The sequence below is a fragment of the Schistocerca serialis genome, chromosome 1, assembly GCF_023864345.2.
Source record: "Schistocerca serialis cubense isolate TAMUIC-IGC-003099 chromosome 1, iqSchSeri2.2, whole genome shotgun sequence".
NCBI classification, from domain to species: Eukaryota; Metazoa; Arthropoda; class Insecta; order Orthoptera; family Acrididae; genus Schistocerca; species Schistocerca serialis.
The window spans coordinates 258,787,103-258,807,957 of record NC_064638.1 but is presented as its reverse complement, the minus strand read 5'-3'; the positions used below and the strand labels follow the sequence as shown (position 1 = coordinate 258,807,957).

The 20,855-nt window shown below is 43.9% G+C and overlaps 1 protein-coding gene and 1 pseudogene across 1 annotated transcript in view; both read right to left on the bottom strand.

Moving 5' to 3' along the window:
• Positions 1 to 20,855, bottom strand: part of LOC126464665 (zinc finger protein 236) — an 864,481-nt gene that overhangs the window by 498,279 nt on the left and 345,347 nt on the right. The window contains exon 3 of the mRNA XM_050096252.1: positions 1,391 to 1,645. Within this exon, the coding sequence (XP_049952209.1) occupies positions 1,391 to 1,633 (243 nt within the window). The 5' untranslated portion in view covers positions 1,634 to 1,645. The remainder of the gene's footprint in view (positions 1 to 1,390; positions 1,646 to 20,855) is intronic.
• Positions 5,338 to 5,455, bottom strand: LOC126430124 (5S ribosomal RNA; annotated as a pseudogene).

Genomic DNA, 20,855 nt, shown 5'->3' with positions numbered 1-20,855 from the left:
CAGATCCTCAAAATTACAGACCAGTATCCTTAACATCGGTTTGTTGCAGGATTCTCGAGCATATTCTCAGATCGAATACAATGAATTTCCTTGAGACAGAGAAGTTGCTGTCCATGCATCAGCACGGCTTTAGAAAGCATCGCTCCTGCAAAACGCAACTCTCCCTTTTTTCACATGATATCTTGCGAACCATGGATGAAGGGTATCAGACGGATGCCATATTCCTTGACTTCCGGAAAGCGTTTGACTCGGCGCCCCACTGCAGACTCCTAACTAAGGTACGAGCATAGGTGAGTGGCTCGAAGACTTCTTAAGTAATAGAACCCAGTACGTTGTCCTCGATGGTGAGTGTTCATCGGAGGTGAGGGTATCATCTGGAGTGCCCCAGGGAAGTGTGGTAGGTCCGCTGTTGTTTTCTATCTACATAAATGATCTTTTGGATAGGGTGGATAGTAATGTGCGGCTGTTTGCTGATGATGCTGTGGTGTACGGGAAGGTGTCGTCGTTGAGTGACTGTAGGAGGATACAAGATGATTTGGATAGGATTTGTCATTGGTGTAAAGAATCGCAGCTAACTATAAATATAGATAAATGTAAATTAAAGCAGGTGAATAGGAAAAAGAATCCCGTAATGTTTGAATACTGCATTAGTAGTGTAGCGCTTGACACAGTCGAGTCGATTAAATATTTGGGCGTAACATTGCAGAGCGATATGAGGTGGGACAAGCATGTAATGGCAGTTGTGGGGAAGGCAGATAGTCGTCTTCGGTTCATTGGCAGAATTTTGGGAAGATGTGGTTCATCTGTAAAGGAGACCGCTTATAAAACACCAATACGACCTATTCTTGAGTAGTGCTCGAGCGTTTGGGATCCCTATCAGGTCGGATTGATGGAGGACATAGAAGCAATTCAGAGGCGGGTTGCTAGATTTGTTACTGGTAGGTTTGATCATCACGCGAGTGTTACGGAAATGCTTCAGGAACTCGGGTGGGAGTATCTAGAGGAAAGGAGGCGTTCTTTTCGTGAATCACTACTGAGGAAATTTAGAGAACCAGCATTTGAGGCTGACTGCAGTACAATTGTACTGCCGCCAACTTACATTTCGCGGAAAGACCACAAATATAAGATAAGATAAGAGAGATTAGGGCTCGTACAGAGGCATATAGGCAGTCACTTTTCCCTCGTTTTGTTTGGGAGTGGAACAGGGAGAGAAGATGCTAGTTGTGGTACGAGGTACCCTCCGCCACGCACCGTATGATGGTTTGCGGAGTATGTATGTAGACGTAGATGTAGAATTCCGACGCTTCGAGGAGTGCGTAGTTAACCACTGTTAATGGATTAGAAACAGAGCTAACAGCCCCAGTAGTGGATGCTACTGGTGGGTGAGTACCTCGTCTGTGTCGCGGCCGGTGCGCTCGTTGCTGCCGGCGGCGGTGCCGGGCGTGGCTGAGGCGGCGGCGGCCTTCTTGGCGGAGCTCTGCAGCTCCAGCGAGGAGAAGAAGTCGTCGGCGCGCAGCTCCTGGCCCTGGCGCGGCGGGCAGCCCGCCTTGCGGTGCTGCACGTAGTTGTCCAGCCCCGTGATGGTCGCCCGGCACTTGAGGCACAGGTGCGTGTCGTCGTCCTCCTCCTCCATCCGCGCTGCTCACTGCCAACACAACACCGGCCTCTGCAGTCGCAGTCACACACTTGGGGGGCATTGTCATTCCATCTAAACTTCCGCGCTTTTTCGCTACACTGAGGTGAAAAATGTCACGCGATAGCAGTATCCACATATTAAGAAGACGGTATTAACGCGTAAATAAGGTATAAAAGGGCAGTCTACATCTACATCTACATCTACATTTATACTCCGCAAGCCATCCAACGGTGTGTGGCGGAGGGCACTTAACGTGCGACTGTCATTACCTCCCGTTCCTGTTCCAGTCGCGTATGGTTCGCGGGAAGAACGACTGCCGGAAAGCCTCCGTGCGCGCTCCAATCTCTCTAATGTTACACTCGTGATCTCCTCGGGGTGTATAAGTAGGGGGAAGCAATATATTCGATACCTCATTCAGAAACGCACCCTCTCGAAACCTGGACAGCAAGCTACACCGCGATTCAGAGCGCCTCTCTTGCAGAGTCTGCCACTTGAGTTTGCTAAACATCTCCGCAACGGTATCACGCTTACCAAATAACCCTGTGACGAAACGCGCCGCTCTTCTTTGGATCTTCTCTATCTCCTCTGTCAACCCGACCTGGTACGGATCCCACACTGATGAGCAATACTCAAGTATAGGTCCTATTGACGGAGCTGTCGTTTGTACTCTGGTGATTCATGTGAAAAGGTTTCCGACGTGATTATAGCCGCACGACGGGAATTAACAGAGCTTGATCGCGCAATGGTACTTCGAGCTAAACACGTCGGTTACGGCAGCAAACTACCGACATGAGTGCTTTTGTTAACAGATACTTGAAGCTAAAGGCGTCGGACATGGCAGCAAGCGATCAACACGAGTGCCTTTGCTGACAGCACGACATCGCCTGTAGCACCTCTCCTCATCTCGTGACCGTATAGGTTGAACCTAGACGACCGGAAAACCGTGGCCTGTTCACATGAGACCCAATATCAGTTGGTAATAGTTGGTTTAGGCTTGGGGTGTGGCGCAGACCCCCGAAGCCATGGACCTATTTTGTCAACAAGGTGCCGGCCGGCGTGGCCGAGCGGTTCTAGGCGCTACAGTCTGGAACCGCGTGACCGCTACGGACGCAAGTTCGAATCCTGCCTCAGGCATGGATACGTGTGGTGTCCTTAGGTTAGTTTGGTTTAAGTAGTTCTAAGTTCTAGGGGACTGATGACCACAGCTGTTAAGTCCCATAGTGCTCAGAGCCATTTGAACCATTTTTGTGTTCCAAAAATGAACAGCGTAGAGACAGAAGTGATGACACTTTCTGCAGGACCTGACCATCATTTTGCAGGACAATGCTCAAGCACGTGCAGTGCAAGCTGTTACTGATTTGTTTGACTGATGGGGCTGCTAAGTGCCATGCCACCTACTGCACTCCACTGACTTAAGCCTTCGTAAGTTGAACTCGATTTCTAAGCTGAAGGAAACGCTTCACGGCATTCGCTTCAGAACTGCTACAAATTCGTCGGGCAATATACCGCGCCGCTCGAACTGTCAACACAACCGGCACTGCCAAGAGTATCCTACGACTTCCACATCGCTGGCAGCGGGTTATACACAATGCTGGTGACTACCTTGTAGGTCAGTAAAACTTTGAAACACGTATCTATTTTGTACGAACTGTAAATAAATAGTTGCCACTATTAAAGTTCCAGCCCTCGTAGAACGTCCCGCATTTGATAAACAGACCATTAGGTATCTTCTGGACGTCTTGACCGTAAGAGAGGCGCAGACCCCGGGCATTGCCGTTCAGTTACTCTGGATTTAAGGATATCATGGCACTCTTCATAATGAATGTGTTGACTGCCTTGCCGAGAAGACTATTAGAGAGGGCCAGTTATGCCGAACGCCGATCTCATACGGATCTCACATCGACGATACTGAAGGCTGCTTATCAGGCTTGGAACTGTGAATGGCATGTCTCTCAGCACTCTAAGGGCGGCCACCTGGTGGCCATACAATCTAACATCTCTTTTCGACCACGGTTCGCCTCGGCGCAGGTTCGTAGACGTCATGTGACTTTCGTCATTCGCATGAGGCTGGGACATCGGTATTACCCCGCGCACCTATATCGGTTGAAGATTATCAAGTCTGGGCACTGTGCCAAGGACACAACGGGAGTAGCAGGTCTTAACCACATCATATTGGCATGTTTCAAGTACACGACTGCACAATCAGACTTGTATAAGAAATTGGTTGCCAGAGTTCACCCCCTCCTCACTGGTGTTGCTGTTGTACGCTACCATTTTGATAAATATAACTTGCTCACAGAGTATTTGAAAGCCACTGGCATCTACATTGCATTTATGAGTTGCCGAGTTCTTCATTTTCGCATGGCATCAGCCCTGTTCGTAATCCGGTGCGTAATTTTGTGTTTTAATTTGCGTACTGACCTCTATTTGTTCATTAAATTTTGATTATTACTCCTTTGTGCACCTTATGTCACTGTTCTACTGGTGCTATTGTACATATCGTTGGTTGTATTGTGTTTGTCAGTTCGGGTTTCTCTTTTATTTTAAATGCGTCTGTCCGCATGCTACACTTCTGACAATGTTATATGTGTTATTTGCAATTTTGTTCTTTACCTATTGTTGTACTTACTGTATAGTGTTAAGTGTTTGCCCTTTCATGCTTTGTCTTTTACTATAAGAGCCCATGCATGTTTGTCATAATGTTGCTGTATACTGCTGTTTGTAATTATGCTCCAGTGTCATTGATATAACTTCCGCTGGCTGTCTGGTGTTTGTCTAACTGCCCCTTTATTTTACTTAAAGAATATGTTCGTATGCTAACGCCGTAATTTTGTACTATTCTGCTTTATTCCGATTATGTTTCTTTGGCACATTATAACCGTTATGGGTTGTATGCTCCTTGTAACCCAAAGCCAAAGTAAATAAATAAAAAAATTGAGGCAGCATGATTCAATATTCCTCTAGCGAACTTCCAAAGATTTTTGGAGACCCTGCGACGTTGAGTTGCTGCACTACGCCGGGATAAAGGACGTCCGACTTGATATTAAGAGGTATCCTATGATTTCTGTCAGTACAGTGTACAGTGCACTACCAAAAGTATATTGTTAGCCGTTAAAATTGCAATACTAGGACCATAGCAAATGACGAAATTTTGTTTGTAGCTATTGTAAACTCCCTTGCCTTGTTTTTGTCTCTGAATGTTTTAGCTAATCTCATGAACTGCTGTATACTGATACGGTTTTCATTGATAGATACACCGATTAACAGGAAGTTTCTCTCTACGACTACATATTACAAACGAGTCGTCGAGCCGTAAATACCTACAGATAGTAGACAAAAATGTGGAAACCCCACAAACACAATGTATTACCATACTCAATGCGGCATAAAAGACCGTTAGCATTCAAAAAAGCTTCCAGTCATCTCAGAATAGATAAATACAGGTTCTGTACGATTTCCAAGGGAATCTTACACCATAAAAACTAAAACTAAACTCCTCCCGAACAGGCCATGAAGGCCCAACGGTACTGACCGGACGCTGAGTCATCCTCAACTCATAGTCGTCACTGGATGCGGATACAGAGGGGCATGTGGTCAGCACACCGCTCTCCCGGCCGTATGTCAGTTTCCAAGACCGGAGCCGCAACTTTTCAATCAAGTAGCTCCCCAGTTTGCCTCACAAGGGCAGAGTGCACCCCGCTTGTCAACAGCGCTCGGCAGACCGGATGGTCACCCATCCAAGTGCTAGCCCAGTCCGACAGCGCTTAACTTCGGTGATCTGACGGGAACCGCTGTTACCACTGCGACAAGGCCGTTGGCAATCTTATACCATTCTTCCCACAAAACAGTGGCACGTTCAGGTAACAATGATGGAGGTGGGCAGAAATCACGCACCCTTCTCTCCAAATTACGCCTGAAAGCACAATAATACTGATGTCTGGCGACTGTGGTGCCCAGGGGAGATGCGACAGTTCATCCTCGTCCTGGACGAAACAAGTTCTATAAACAGGGGTCCTGCCGTCTTGGGGAACAAACATTCTTCCAAGAGATGGACCTGATCAGCAACAATGGTCACATAATCATTGGCAGTAATGCGGCCTTGCAAAGTGCACAAGAGACCCAGTGTCTGCCCAAATCATCCCCGAAACCCTACCAGATGTCACTCTTCGCGGTAAATTCGGCCAGAAGTTGGAAACACTGTGAAACAAGACTCATCTGACCAAATAACATTCTTCCAATGCCCCATAAACCAGGTCTTATTGCTTCAGTACCACGTTTTCACGTTACGAGCAATTGCATTACTGCGGTTCTCTGCTAATGGAGCCCCCTTCGCGTTGTTTTAGTGCTGACAGAGCTCGCGAGTGCAAAATTCTATTCCGCAGTGACTTTTGCAGTTGTCGTCCCCTTATTTTTCGTCACAATCTTCTTCAGTCACGTCTTTCACGAGCACCTAGCATACACTTCCATCCGCATTGTGACTTAGCGGACGACGTTTGTCCGGTTTATCTGTATTCTGTGTAAATGTTTGTCACTGTGCCTCTTCAAACACAGAACACCGCGACTCCCTTGGGTACAGAAGCACCCACCACACGAACAGTTACAGTTTGTCCACATTCGAACTCACTGGTCCCCGACATAACGCTCTTACGACTACATAGAAAACTGTTATGACCACGACTGATAATTGTAACATATTGAAACATATTGAGACACTACAAAATTGTTGTTTTGGTTGTTTTTTTTCGAAGTCGATTGAAACGGCGCAACTTGCACGCTTGGGTAGCACATGCATTTATGTTCAATCATGCATTTCTCGCGCTGTTTTCATGTTTTTGTCAACCTTTCTAGCGCCAGCAGTGTGAATCCTGGTAGGGTCGCTAGTACAGAATATACGAAGGAAATGTGATTACATTTCTGGTAATGCGGGGTGCGAAATTTGCTACATAGTACTGTCTCTAACACACGACATTTCATTTAGCTCTGAAAGAACGCTTATCTTTTGTAGCTCACCAATCTGCCGTGATTATAGATCACAAGAGTGGGGTTATATAACTCTTAAATCGCCGCAAATACTCTGCGAAGCAACAGCAAACGCTGAGCTGCATGATATTGAAAATCTGTAGTACCTGAACTATGAATCATTGTTATGTAACACTCGCACACATAACAACTCTGTATCCAGTAAGCCGACGTCATCTCAGCAGAACGAGGACTCTACGACTACGGACACAAGAAACTAGAAACAGAGTACGAATACGAGGGTATCCAGAGAGTAACAAAATTTTAAAATAAAAGAAGGGTATCGAACACCAAATTTTACTACACACATTTTAAAGGTACACTCTTCAGCTATTTTTCTACATAAACGCCATTCAAACTACGGCACTTACCATACCGTGGCGCCGGCCGCTGTGACCGAGCGGTTCTATGCGCTTCAGTCCGGAACCGCGCGATCGCTACGGTCGCACGTTCGAATCCTGCCTCAGGCATGGATGTGTGTAATGTCCTGAGGTTAGTTAGGTTTAAGTAGTTCTCCCAAGTTCTAGGGGACTGATGACCTCAGATGTTAAGTTCCATAGTGCTCAGAGCCATTTGAACCATATCGTGGCACAAGTTTTTCAATACCGCCTCTGTATAGAAATGCTCCGCGTGCGTTTGCAACCACTGTTTGCAATGGCTCAGTGCACATGGGAGTTCATTCTTTAAAGAATCGGGCGTTTCTGGGTATTTCACTGAAGTGTTTATATTTTTACGTTATGTTGATATCCAAATTAGTAGGGCAATGTTTAGAAAATGATGCATCATAAAAATTAAGAGTCTGGAAAACAGCAAGCAACTCTACTTTATTGCGCAATTCACTTAACAGAGGATACTTTTTCAGTTGCTTTTCTGATGGCTAGCCCATTCGATTGCAGCTTGACTGGTTGCAGTCAGGACTGGAACCACGAAAAGGGACACTTCACAGGCTGACGGTACAGACTGACGATAAGAAATCCGTCACACCCTTCACTAGGAAAATATATAAGTATGTTTATAGCAGGAAGACTGACTACCCCGAAAGTACTGGCAAGCAACTAAAGATGCAGCACCACCCCTCCCCCACTCAAATGATCACTTAGCCACAGTCGACCGGAGTGGCCGTGCGGTTCTAGGCGCTACAGTCTGGAGATTCCCTTTATATATTGCGTATGTATTCGTATATATTAAAAAAAAGTAGCATATGTCCGCCTGAATATTCACTAGAGTATCACGTAAAAGTATGAAGTAAATTGGTCAATCGCTTTTCGAGATTTTTGGTACAATATTAAACGACTTGCAATTATGTAATAGTAAGGATAGACATATGTATGGTATTAAAGATTTGGGTGAAAATTGGAAATCGTGAGTCACTCCCCCTCATCCCCAACCTTCTCGTGAGCTGGGTCTCCTTTGGATTCGTTTTCATGGATTTCAACTGTCGACATACGTTTCAGTCACTTCACGATCGACTTCCCATCAGTCACAAACTGCTTTATGTCAGCGGAATACCTGCCCGGATGATGTTTTGGTCGTGCAAGTGCGAGACGATTGAAAACTGTTACATGATTGTGGTGTCTGAAGTTTTAATGTTATTTAGCAGTATTCATACGAACTCCAGCCACTTTCCATGGAAAACAGATGTCACTAATGATGTTATAAAAATATTCAAATGTGTGTGAAATCTTATGGGACTTAACTGCTAAGGTCATCAGTCCCTAAGCTTACACACTACTTAACCTAAATTATCCTAAGGACAAACACACACACCCATGCCCGAGGGAGGACTCGAACCTCCGCCGGGACCATCCGCACTGTTCATGACTGCAGCTCGGCTAATCCCGCGCGGCTATTGATATTATACCACAAGGACGTATGACAATATATGTAATGACAATCTATAGTGAAAGCCTGGACAAATAAAAGAGAAGGGGGTTTAGTGCCTTAATGTTACCACGTTAAAGAAACAAATATTTCTGTTAGTGTCTTTCGGGCAGGTGCCGTAGTCGTACCGCAGAGAAAAAGAAGAGACAGATAGAGAGACCGCTCAAAGGCTAAGGCAAAACAAGATTCGAAATTCTTGCCCATAAGATATGAAACTCTTCGCCACCTTGTTTTCCTAACTTGGAAAGAGTTAGATAGTGTTTTAAAATGCAGTTTCACAGTGTGAAGACAACATGGAAACCTGTAAAAGAGTAAATATATTGCGCCTCCCCCTCCCCCACACACGAAATGTTTCAGATAAAATAATGTTAACCACAACACTTTCACATTCGTAGTCATAAATTTTGAATATTGTGTTCTGTGTGGCTATTGACAGCAAACTTCAAAAGATAAACAGCTATAATGCAAAGTACAAAGAAAATTAAAAGAAAGTTGATGATGGTCCAGTGTCAGCGAAACACGTCAGGGGAGAAAAACGAGAAAAAATATGTTTGCTCATGGTGGAACGTATTTGAAAACAATAAATAATTATGATCAAATTGGTAAGCAGATTAAAAGAAGTAGGATAGAAGAGGACAATGTTAACAGAGAGTTAACTTAAATATAATTAACTGCCGCTGCATCGGTAATCGTCAGACAGACAATCACCTCCTGAATTCGTCAGTATTAAGTAAGGAACCTAGGAATAGATTAGAGCCCTCCCTGAATTGTTCCTGTAGGGGCTGTCAAGACTTCAATAGGCTTGTTGCAGCGTGCACGGAGTCAGCTTTCCCGCGCTTCATACGTGGATCCATTGGAAAGAAACCCTTAACGCAGCTCTCAGACTGGCGACTTCATCGCGGCGTTTCAGCCACGCGGTTCAATCGCTGCAGTGAGCGACTATCACGCCTCTGAGCCGCGCGACTGAATCGCCGAGCATGCGGCTGAACCGCGCGCCAGAAGCTCTGTGGCGAGAGCTGTCTGTGCACTTGTGCGACACAGTTACCAAACGAATTCTGACGAGGAAGTGTTGCTCTTCGCTTTATTAATGAAAAGGAAATACAGATGCCACCGATGTCAACGAAAATACTGGATTCATCCTATGCTGACCACTCGAGAAAAACACGGAGATGTTTTTTTACGCTTTATAAGGACTTTGGAAAAACCTCTGTAAAATTCTTTTACTACATAAATAAAATGTTTATTTTTCATATAAATTTATTTTTGAGGTAGGTTTAACAGTAATTTGTTCCGATGTATCATTAAAATATGATGAACCAGCTCTTTAATATTTACGCTACCCAGAGAATAAATCAGAGACAACTGGTGAATCCGATGATGTAAGTGAAAAAAAAAATCCAAAATCTTGGAAGGAGGTCATTTTCTTGAGGAAATGGTTCATTCGCATGGTCAAGATACGTTTTCAGTAGTGTTTCAAGACGTTTCTATTTTTTCCTCATACTTTTTCATAGTATTGTAACTCTAATCGAGGTAGGCTTACAAACAAAATGGTTTCACTGATCATCAAGCCTTTTCAAAATTAGAAACAACAGATTCCGAAAATAAAAAGTCCTTGTTACTTTCACTACGTTACAATTCAATACTTGACGTCATTTTACATTCCACAACATTGTTCGGAAATAACAACAGCTGAACGATGAAAAGCGGACTGTGACGCACATTGGGTTAGGTATCCCATAGATGGCATGCAAAGATGATCACGACTGAAAGGGCATTATTACAGAAACAAAGCTGTTTCAGAAATTACGTCGCTGTAACGAAGCCGCAAAGACACATTTACAACGTGAGGAACAAAGCCCTGCCCTTTTCATGCAGAAGGGTGTATTCACGTACGCATGTATAGAATCTAACACAGCTCTTAATTCATTTTGTCAAAAATGACTATATCAGTTGGTTTATTTTCTAAACCATGAACAGATGTTTTACAAATCTCCTTGCAAGAATTACGTTTTTCTATCTTATAGCTGATATCCTTATTTCCTGAGTTTCAAATTACATCAAAGATGAGAAGTTCCAGGTCGAAAGTCATTTTTGCAGCAGAAAAGAGGAAAAAACTGCAGGTGATTCACAAAGCGCTAAGAAACGACATGTGCAACACAGCTACGCGAGTCGGAAAGTGTTTACCCCCGATCTCTGTGAAACCTTCCCGTCTCCTCTATATCTCTTTTGTTACGCAACCTTCCCTTCTAAAAAACCTATGAAACCTTCCCTTAGGACTTCTATCTCTTGCTTAATAATAACAAATGAAATCTCCTCTTTGAAATTAATTCTCTTTCTCAATAATAATAAGCACAATCTTCGCATACAAATTTAAATGCTGCTTATTAAAAGTGATTTGCTGATTGTTTCGACGAAACATAGAACGTGTCGTCGTCGTGGCCCTCAGTCGTTACCTGCAATAACCCAAAACTGTTCCTCATCTTTTTTACTGTTACTGGATCGCCATCTGAACGCTACATGGAACTGCGACATGATATACTTACTCTGTTTTACTATACTCGGTGGGCTGTCAAAATAATTATTACCAAATGGTTCAAATGGCTCTGAGCACTACGGGACTTAACAGCTAAGGTCATCAGTCCCCTAGAACTAAGAACTACTTAAACCTAACTAACCTAAGGACATCACATACATCGATGCCCGAGACAGGATTCGAACCTGCGAACGCAGCGGTCGCGCGGTTCCAGACTGAAGCGCCTAGAACCGCTCGGGCACTATTACCAAAGCTGACGTTATTCTTTAATAGCAAAGTTGACGTTATCCTTTAATTAGTTTGACTGAAGTTACGTAATTCATAGTTAAACTTTTTCTTGACAACAAAAAAATTTTGCAAAGTTTTACGTTGATGGTTTCTGGGATGGATTATAATCAGTAATGCAATACTGCTGGCAAAAATTAATTTTATTCTGAAAATCAACCTTCAGATATTTACTGTTGCTAATGAAATGATTTTACAAACGTTCAAATGGGACTTAGTTTTTACAATAATCTTACAACTAGCATTGCGCAAACATACCCTCAGTAGTCCCGAGTTTCTCAAAAAAAATTTAATTCATTAATATTAGTTCCTCTTATGATAATAGTTAGCTGATGTCTCTGTACATCTGTTTATAATCTCTTGTAAATCATAGCTGGTGGCTGGCAGGCACACCGTTCCTCTCAACCTCTCGTTTCGGACTTATACCGACTCGCTTCACATCTTGTTTACTACTGACTTCCTACGAACGCTAAAGTGCGGTCTCTCCCGCTAACAACGCTTTCTGGTGTAGACAATCCCTGCTACCGTTACAAAAATATCAATGCACGCTCTCTGGCGCTCTTTTCTTAAAATGCATCCATACGCGGTCTCTCCTGCCCTTTTTAAAATTATATCAATGTGCGGTCTCTCCCGCCAACAATACTTTGGTGCAGACATTCCCTGCTACGACAATTATTTCCAAAATGACAAATATTAATTATTCCTACTTAATCCTATTAATAAAATATAAACATCTTTCATAAATTGTGGTTTGACAATAGACAATATAAATATACACGTCTTAGATCTGCAACCGCACTGATTGCCGGCGTAAGTCGCGTGGTCTTCGGCGCATTGCCACGGTCTGCGCGGCTGCCCCCGTCGGAGTTCGAGTCCTCCCTCGGGCATGGGTGCGTGTGTTGTTCAAATGGTTCAAATGGCTCTGAGCACTATGGGACTTAACATCTATGGTCATCAGTGCCCTAGAACTTAGAACTACTTAAACCTAACTAACCTAAGGACATCACACAACACCCAGTCATCACGAGGCAGAGAAAATCCCTGACCCCGCCGGGAATCGAACCCGGGAACCCGGGCGTGGGAAGCGAGAACGCTACCGCACGACCACGAGCTGCGGACTGTGTGTTGTCCTTAGCGTAAGTTAGTTTAAGTCAGATTAAGTAAGCCTAGGGACCGATGACCTCAGCAATTTGGTCCCACAGGAACTTACCACAAATTTCCAAATTTTCCAAAAATTACCAGGGTTTAAGGTGGCTGGATCACCGCGACCAGGCGCGGAGACAGGCGAGTGCACGGCGCGTCGCGCGGTCAAATAGCCAGTGCGTGATACCTTGTGGGAACAGCGTGTTAATCGCGCGAGCAAATCCCCAGAGTGGGAGCGCCCTGGTACGTGGTACGATCGGAAGTTCCCGATGCTATGAACACTTTTCGTTTGCAGAGGACGGATGTAAACTTGACGTGGGACATGGACGTGTGCAGAGAACTACGCTGACGACCTTGGTCAGTAGGCTCCTCGGGAAGGTGCCAGCCGCCTCTTGCAGTGGCAGAGCAGTCGTGCACTTGGCAGCGCTGGGTGCGGAGCACACGGCAGGTGCGGCGATGCGCGCAGATAGGCACCGCCGGGCTGGCGAGCCAGTCCTGTGGCGCGTCTTGCCTAATGATTTGCGAGCCCGCGCGCCAGATGGCTGCCGCGATACGGCACGCCGCTGGCCTCCCCCTCTCCCACCTGCGCCCTAACTCAGCCGCCACAATTAGGGCGGCGCCGCCCATTGTCCGCCGCCCAAACAAAGCCGCGCAGTGCTGCGGACGCCTCGGCGCGACCCGATCCCCCCCCCCCCCCTCCAAGCCAGCCAGCCAGCATTAAAATATCGGCCGCCGACTATTTATCAGAATTCGAGCTACCGGATTTAAGCAACGACCAAATGCAGGTGGGCGTGAAATATACTGCTCGGAGGATTTCACGCGGGCCAGGCGAGGACGCGCTCCTTCTGTCGCCTGCACACGCTGCCGCGAAATCACGCGCTGGAACGCCGGCTTAAGCGGGTCCCCACTCTCTCGCGCCCGTGGCTTTCTGCTGCCGCCTTCTACTGCCCTGCCACATCCACATACGCGAGAGGCGCCCGTGGTCTGCAGCACGAGAAGGGAAGATCGTGAAATGTCAGAACAATTGCAAGAAAGTACTGAGAGGACTTACTAATGCAAATGAATCTATCACGGTTCCAGAGACATTTTCATGTCTCAAACATTTATGAAAATCGCAGATGTCTGAGATTTGAAAACGTCTCTGGAGCCATATATTTCCATTTGATTAAAGCAGCTATGTCTGGGTTTTAGGCAGGATCGCCCATTCCGTTCGATGTTGAGGTGTAATTCCCATACAGTTGGAGAGCCTGTGCAACGCTGTTCGAGTGTACAGGGGTATGCAAAATGGAGGCATGAATGGATTGAAAAAAATGGCTCCGAGCACTATGCGACTTAACTTCTGAGGTCATCAGTCCCCTAGAGCTTAGAACTGCTTAAACCTAACTAACCTAAGGACACCACACACATCCATGCCCGAGGCAGGATTCGAACCTGCGACCGTAGCGCCTAGAACCGCTCGGACACACCGGCCAGCGCATGAATGGGAATTTGGTTTGAGGAGGGAGATGTGCTAGGGTATTCTGTGCAGTTCTGCAAAGCCACCGTGCCAGGGTGGTGTAGTGGTTAGTGTATCTACCTAGCGAGTGGGTGACCTGGGTTCAGATCCCGGAGTTGGTACAAATTTCGATTCATCGCTTCAGTCAGCATATATACTTCCTAAGGTCTATAGTGACGTAGTAAATGTAAAGTGACTGCTTTAACGGTTACAAATATTCAGTGTTTCCAGATACGACAATGTAAGCCCTGGATTCAATTCCCAGTACCGACCTAAATGGCGCATTAGATCAGGCAGTGATCACGTGAAGTAGCGAACATGTAAAACGAAGCTCCAGGTTTTGGCCGTAATGAACAAAACTGGATCGACCGACCGCCGTGTCTTCCTTTGCCAATGGCGTCTGGGATGCGCTTTTGGCGGAGGGGGGGGGGGGATCAGCAAACGGCTCTCCCGGCTGTCGTCGGTTTGCTTGACCTTGGAGCCGCTACTTCTCGCTAAAGTATCTCCACAGTACGCACCTCCAACCTGAGTGCACCCAGTTCTAGTCTTTTCACCAAGTACCGGGGATCGAATCCAGGCCCTCCGCACTGCAATCAGTGCAGTTGGACATGTTGGCGACTGAGCTACAGAGGCGATAGCAAGGTCCGGGCCATTAAGGTTTTGATTTCCCGTATATTATCTAAAACATTCCTGTTGAATTTGGTGAATCCTAGGACTGTTACACGGCCACGATGTTCGGATCAAAAATTTACTGCAGACTTTGTACACTTAATAGTCCATTCAGACAACATAATGTGACGTTGTACCACGTAGGCGATTTCGAGAAAATCGCAGAAGTTCTACGGCTCAATGATGAACCGATGTGTCGAGACCCTGTGCGTGAGTTGGAGACCGTTACGTGGTTGGAGTTCAAGCCCCGTAATAGGTGGATCGCTGGACCGAGAACAGCTCGAATTTTTTTATTTTTTATTTTACAGTTTTCAACACTGCTTCATACATATTACATGTGAAATATAATATTATGAAAAGACACATCTATTTGCACGAACATTCGTTGAATTTCCAATGTTATTTGGCTGCTTAGTAATTTTTATTACCCGCAGCTCGTGGTCGCGCAGGTGCGTTCTCGCTTCCCGCGCCCGGGTTCCCGGGTTCGATTCCCCGCGGGGTCAGGGATTTTCTCTGCCTCGTGATGACTGGGTGTTGTGTGATGTCCCTAGGTGAGTTAGGTTTAAGTAGTTCTAGGTTCTAGGGGACTGATGACCGTAGATGTTAAGTCCCATAGTGCTCAGAGCCATTAATTTTTATTACTACAACATATAGTATGCGACTTTTATTTCTGAAGGCAAGTTAAAAACTTTATCAAGCATTTTCAAGCTTGTTCATATTTGACTGAAAACGAACGAGAAATTTTTTCTCGTGAACGTGATACTAAAATTCAGTCAATCGTACATCGTCAATTTTCGGCACTGATATTTACGAAAATGCGTTACGTATGGTTTGCATCCAAATTGTCGGAAGAAAGATAAATTTTCCAAATTTCAAAGAGCTTTGTTTTTCCTTAGAAACTCCGAAGAGTCCTTTTTCATACGGGAAAATTGCATTCATTCGAAACAGCACGTGCGGTTTTAATTTATCTTTTCTGTGTTTGTACGAAAAATATCATCTTGCAACTAGGAATGTCGAAAGCGCATCCGACCATTAATCGTACATTACCCTCATATTCCGGCATACTCTAACTTATTGCATTACTGAACAAATTACATCTTTATTTATTTATGTTTGATTTGGACTTTCTAAGTCTGTTCTTCGCCCTTGAAACCTGTGTCTGCAGAACGTAGTGTCCAGGTGAGAATCAATTCTAGGTACCTTACCCGATTACAGGTTATGGGATTTCAGAAATCACGACAGGCATACATTTTCAGGAAACTTTGTGTTTTTGGTCATCTACTTGTCGATAGTTACAGTATTTGTTGTGGTAATAAAAACTAGCAAACAACCAATAAATATTGGGAATTCAATAAACATTCACGCAAATAGACATGCCTTTTCATCTTATTACCTTTCAAATGTAATATTTATTAAATAATATGACTAGCGTTGAAAGAACATAAGAAATGTAACTTGAGCGGGACTCGATCCAGCGATCTACCGATTACGGAGCTGTAACTCGAACCACATGACCGCCGTCATTTCGTGTTCAGGGTAGCAATGCATCTCTATGTCATTGAAGCGTAAAACTTCTCTTGTGATTTTCTCGAAATCGCCTATGTAGTACGCCTTACTACTTGCAAATTATATTGTCCTAATGGACTACTGAAAGTGTATAAAGTTTGTAGTAAATCCCTGCTCCGAACGTCGTGGTCTCTCCTTGTAAATAAATAGGTGTAATCTAGATACAGACAATGACCGGTTATTGTTCCCAAGTGTCGCTATAAACGTGTAAATACACGTATACGCCAAACATAGGTACCGACCGGTATTGTACTTGGCGTCACTACAAAACTTGTACCTACAAGTACAAGTTAGTAATACCTCTGAATTTTTATGTAAAAACTCTTAAAGCTTCTTATATAAAACAAACGTTATTGAGATTTAACATCTTTATTCGTCATATCTGCATATTTATTTCTCAATATGGTCACCACTGCGATGAACAAATTTCTCCCAACGACAGACCAGTTTCGCGATACCAACACCGTAGAATGTTTGACTTTGTTGACGGAGCCACAGCCACATATCTGCTTGCATTGCTTCAACAGTGTTTCAGTGAAGTTCTCGAAGTTGTGGTTCAAATGGCTCTCAGCACTATGGGACTTAACATGTGAGGTCATCAGTCCCCTAGACTTAGAACTACTTAAACCTAACTAACCTAAGAACATCACGCACATCCATGCCCGAGGTGGGATTCGAACCTGCGCGGTTCCGGACTGAGGCGCCTAGAACCGCTCGGCCACAACGGCCGGCTCGAAGGTGTGCTTTAAGTTTTGGAAACAGATGTAAATATCGGACGGGGCCAAATCGGAACTGTATGGAGGATGATCGACGGCAGTGAACCCAAGGAGTCGGACTGCTGGAGAGAGGTGAGGGTGTGGCCGAACTCTTCGAATTTGAAACTCGATTACAGGACGTTGTATTTCACGCACCGAACGTAGTTACGTCAAACACCGGTATGTCACGCACTACAAGTAGGATTCGGAGCCCTCTAGCAGCAGTGGGCTCGAAATACGTAGACATGAAGAATAAAGACGTAGAATGTTAATAACATTAGTTCCATTTAAAAAGCTTTGAGAATTTTCACATTAAAAGTTGTTAGGTATTTCTTTTCAATTCGCCCTCGTATATATTAGATTTAGATAATGACAATTCTAAACACAGTAACGCAGTTAGGCTACAAATCTTAGGATAAACAAAGTAACAAAGGAAAATTAAAGGAGACCGGACGTCAATGGCTCGCGGAAACATTCCGATGGTTTCACCTTCAGACGCCAAAGTGGCGGAATTAAACTCCGTTGTATCCTTTATCCTATCATCTGTTTCTTTTTCTATTCTTAAAAAGAACTATTATAATTTCCTATTTCACAATTCGTGTGTATTTTTGTTAATCAAATTGGAATAAGTGCCACATAAAGAATAAAGAAAAAAAAAATAAAGACAAAGTCCGCCTCAAGTGCCCAGGGACGGGCAACGAGGCGGAGGGGGGGGGGGGGGGGGGGAGGGCAGCAGCTTGAGAAGGGGAAATGGGGATAACTTGACGGCAACCTCAGTCCTCATTGTCGATCACATCGGCTAAGAGAGATGAACGGCCTGCAGTAAGAAGGTAAGTAAGGTGAGCGCAAAAATACAACAGTAATTAAAACAAAAAACAATCGAAGCTTGTGCTCTGCTTTTAATGCTATTATTATTGTTATTACTATTACTGGCAGCAGTAGTACAAAAAGTCAATATCATTTACTCAGATTCTCACTGTTCACACTCAAACCATTTACCACTATTTTTCATACTGAAATTATTATTTCTTAGGAAGCTGTAATGTAAAAAAGGTACTGCATGTATGAAACCGTCATCCGATGTAGGAGAGGGCTTGATGGTCCTAATCAGAACTGGTTAAATAAATAAATAAAGATGTAGCCATCGACGGAACCTTGCAGTCTAATTTTTCTTCCTTTCCTCTGAACTTTGGTGGATGTTCTGTGCGTTTGCTATTTACGTGATTAATAAACCTGTACCCGGTGACTGATCCGGGTTTAATCAGAAAGAGGCCCATCAAAGACGCGATACCTGCTAAAGCAGTAAAATGCTGCTAAGATAAAATGTGTTTTAATGTAGACGAACGAGAAGCTCCTAGTTTCAGTAAGCAGACTAATATACAGGGTTATTACAAATGAATGAAGCGATTTCACAGCTCTACAATAACTTTATTATTTCAGATATTTTCACAATGCTTTGCACACACATACAAAAACTCAAAAAGTTTTTTTAGACATTCACAAATGTTCGATGTTGTTGTTGTTGTGGTCTTCAGTCCTGAGACTGGTTTGATGCAGCTCTCCATGCTACTCTATCCTGTGCAAGCTTTTTCATCTCCCAGTACCTACTGCAACCTACATCCTTCTGAATCTGCTTTGTGTATTCATCTCTTGGTCTCCCTCTACGATTTTTACCCTCCACGCTCCTCTCCAATACTAAATTGGTGATCCCTTGATGCCTCAGAACATGTCCTACCAACCGATCCTTTCTTCTGGTCAAGTTGCGCCACAAACTTCTCTTCTCCCCAATCCTATTCAATACTTCATCATTAGTTATGTGATCTACCCATCTAATCTTCAGCATTCTTCTGTAGCACCACATTTCGAAAGCTTCTATTCTCTTCTTGTCCAAACTATTTATCGTCCATGTTTCACTTCCATACATGCCTACACTCCATACAAATACTTTCAGAAATGACTTCCTGACACTTAAATCAATACTGGATGTTAACAAATTTCTCTTCTTCAGAAACACTTTCCTTGCCATTGCCAGCCTACATTTTATATCCTCTCTACTTCGACCATCATCAGTTATTTTGCTCCCCAAATAGCAAAACTCCTTTCCTAATTTAAGTGCCTCATTTCCTAATCTAATTCCCTCAGCATCACCCGACTTAATTAGACTACATTCCATTATCCTTGTTTTGCTTTTGTTGATGTTCATCTTATATCCTCCTTTCAAGACACTGTCCATTCCATTCAACTGCTGTTCCAAGTCCTTTGCTGTCTCTGACAGAATTACAATGTCATCGGCGAACCTCAAAGTTTTTATTTCTTCTCCATGAATTTTAATACCTACTCCGAATTTTTCTTTTGTTTCCTTTACTGCTTGCTCAATATACAGATTGAACAACATCGGGGAGAGGCTACAACCCTGTCTTACTCCCTTCCCAACCACTGCTTCCCTTTCATGTCCCTCGACTCTTATAACTGCCATCTGGTTTCTGTACAAATTGTAAATAGCCTTTCGCTCCCTGTATTTTACCCCTGCCACCTTCAGAATTTGAAAGAGAGTATTCCAGTCAACATTGTGAAAAGCTTTCTCTAAGTCTACAAATGCTAGAAACGTAGGTTTGCCTTTCCTTAATCTTTCTTCTAAGATAAGTCGTAAGGTCAGTATTGCCTCATGTGTTCTTTTTTCCATTCGTCTGTAAAGAAATCGTGTTAGTATTTTGCAGCTGTGACTTATTAAGCTGATAGTTCGGTAATTTTCACATCTGTCAACACCTGCTTTCTTTGGGATTGGAATTATTATATTCTTCTTGAAGTCTGAGGGTATTTCGCCTGTCTCATACATCTTCCTCACCAGATGGTAGAGTTTTGTCAGGACTGGCTCTCCCACGGCCGTCAGTAGTTCCAATGGAATATTGTCTACTCCGGGGGCTTTGTTTCGACTCAGGTCTTTCAGTGCTCTGTCAAACTCTTCACGCAGTATCATATCTCCCATTTCATCTTCATCTACATCCTCTTCCATTTCCATAATATTGTCCTCAAGTACATCGCCCTTGTATAGACCCTCTATATACTCCTTCCACCTTTCTGCTTTCCCTTCTTTGCTTAGAACTGGGTTTCCATCTGAGCTCTTGATATTCATACAAGTCGTTCTCTTATCTCCAAAGGTCTCTTTAATTTTCCTGTAGGCGGTATCTATCTTACCCCTAGTGAGATAGGCCTCTACATCCTTACATTTGTCCTCTAGCCATTCCTGCTTAGCCATTTTGCACTTCCTGTCGATCTCATTTTTGAGACGTTTGTATTCCTTTTTGCCTGTTTCACTTACTGCATTTTTATATTTTCTCCTTTCATCAATTAAATTCAATATTTCTTCTGTTACCCAAGGATTTCTACTAGCCCTCGTCTTTTTACCTACTTGATCCTCTGCTGCCTTCACTACTTCATCCCTCAAAGCTACCCATTCTTCTTCTACTGTATTTATTTCCCCAATTCCTGTCAATTGCTCCCTTATGCTCTCCCTGAATCTCTGTACAACCTCTGGTTCTTTTAGTTTATCCAGGTCCCATCTCCTTAAATTCCCACCTTTTTGCAGTTTCTTCAGTTTTAATCTACAGGTCATAACCAATAGATTGTGGTCAGAGTCCACATCTGCTCCTGGAAATGTCTTACAATTTAAAACCTGGTTTCTAAATCTCTGTCTTACCATTATATAATCTATCTGATACCTTTTAGTATCTCCAGGGTTCTTCCATGTACACAACCTTCTTTCATGATTCTTAAACCAAGTGTTAGTTATGATTATGTTGTGCTCTGTGCAAAATTCTACCAGGCGGCTTCCTCTTTCATTTCTGTCCCCCAATCCATATTCACCTACTATGT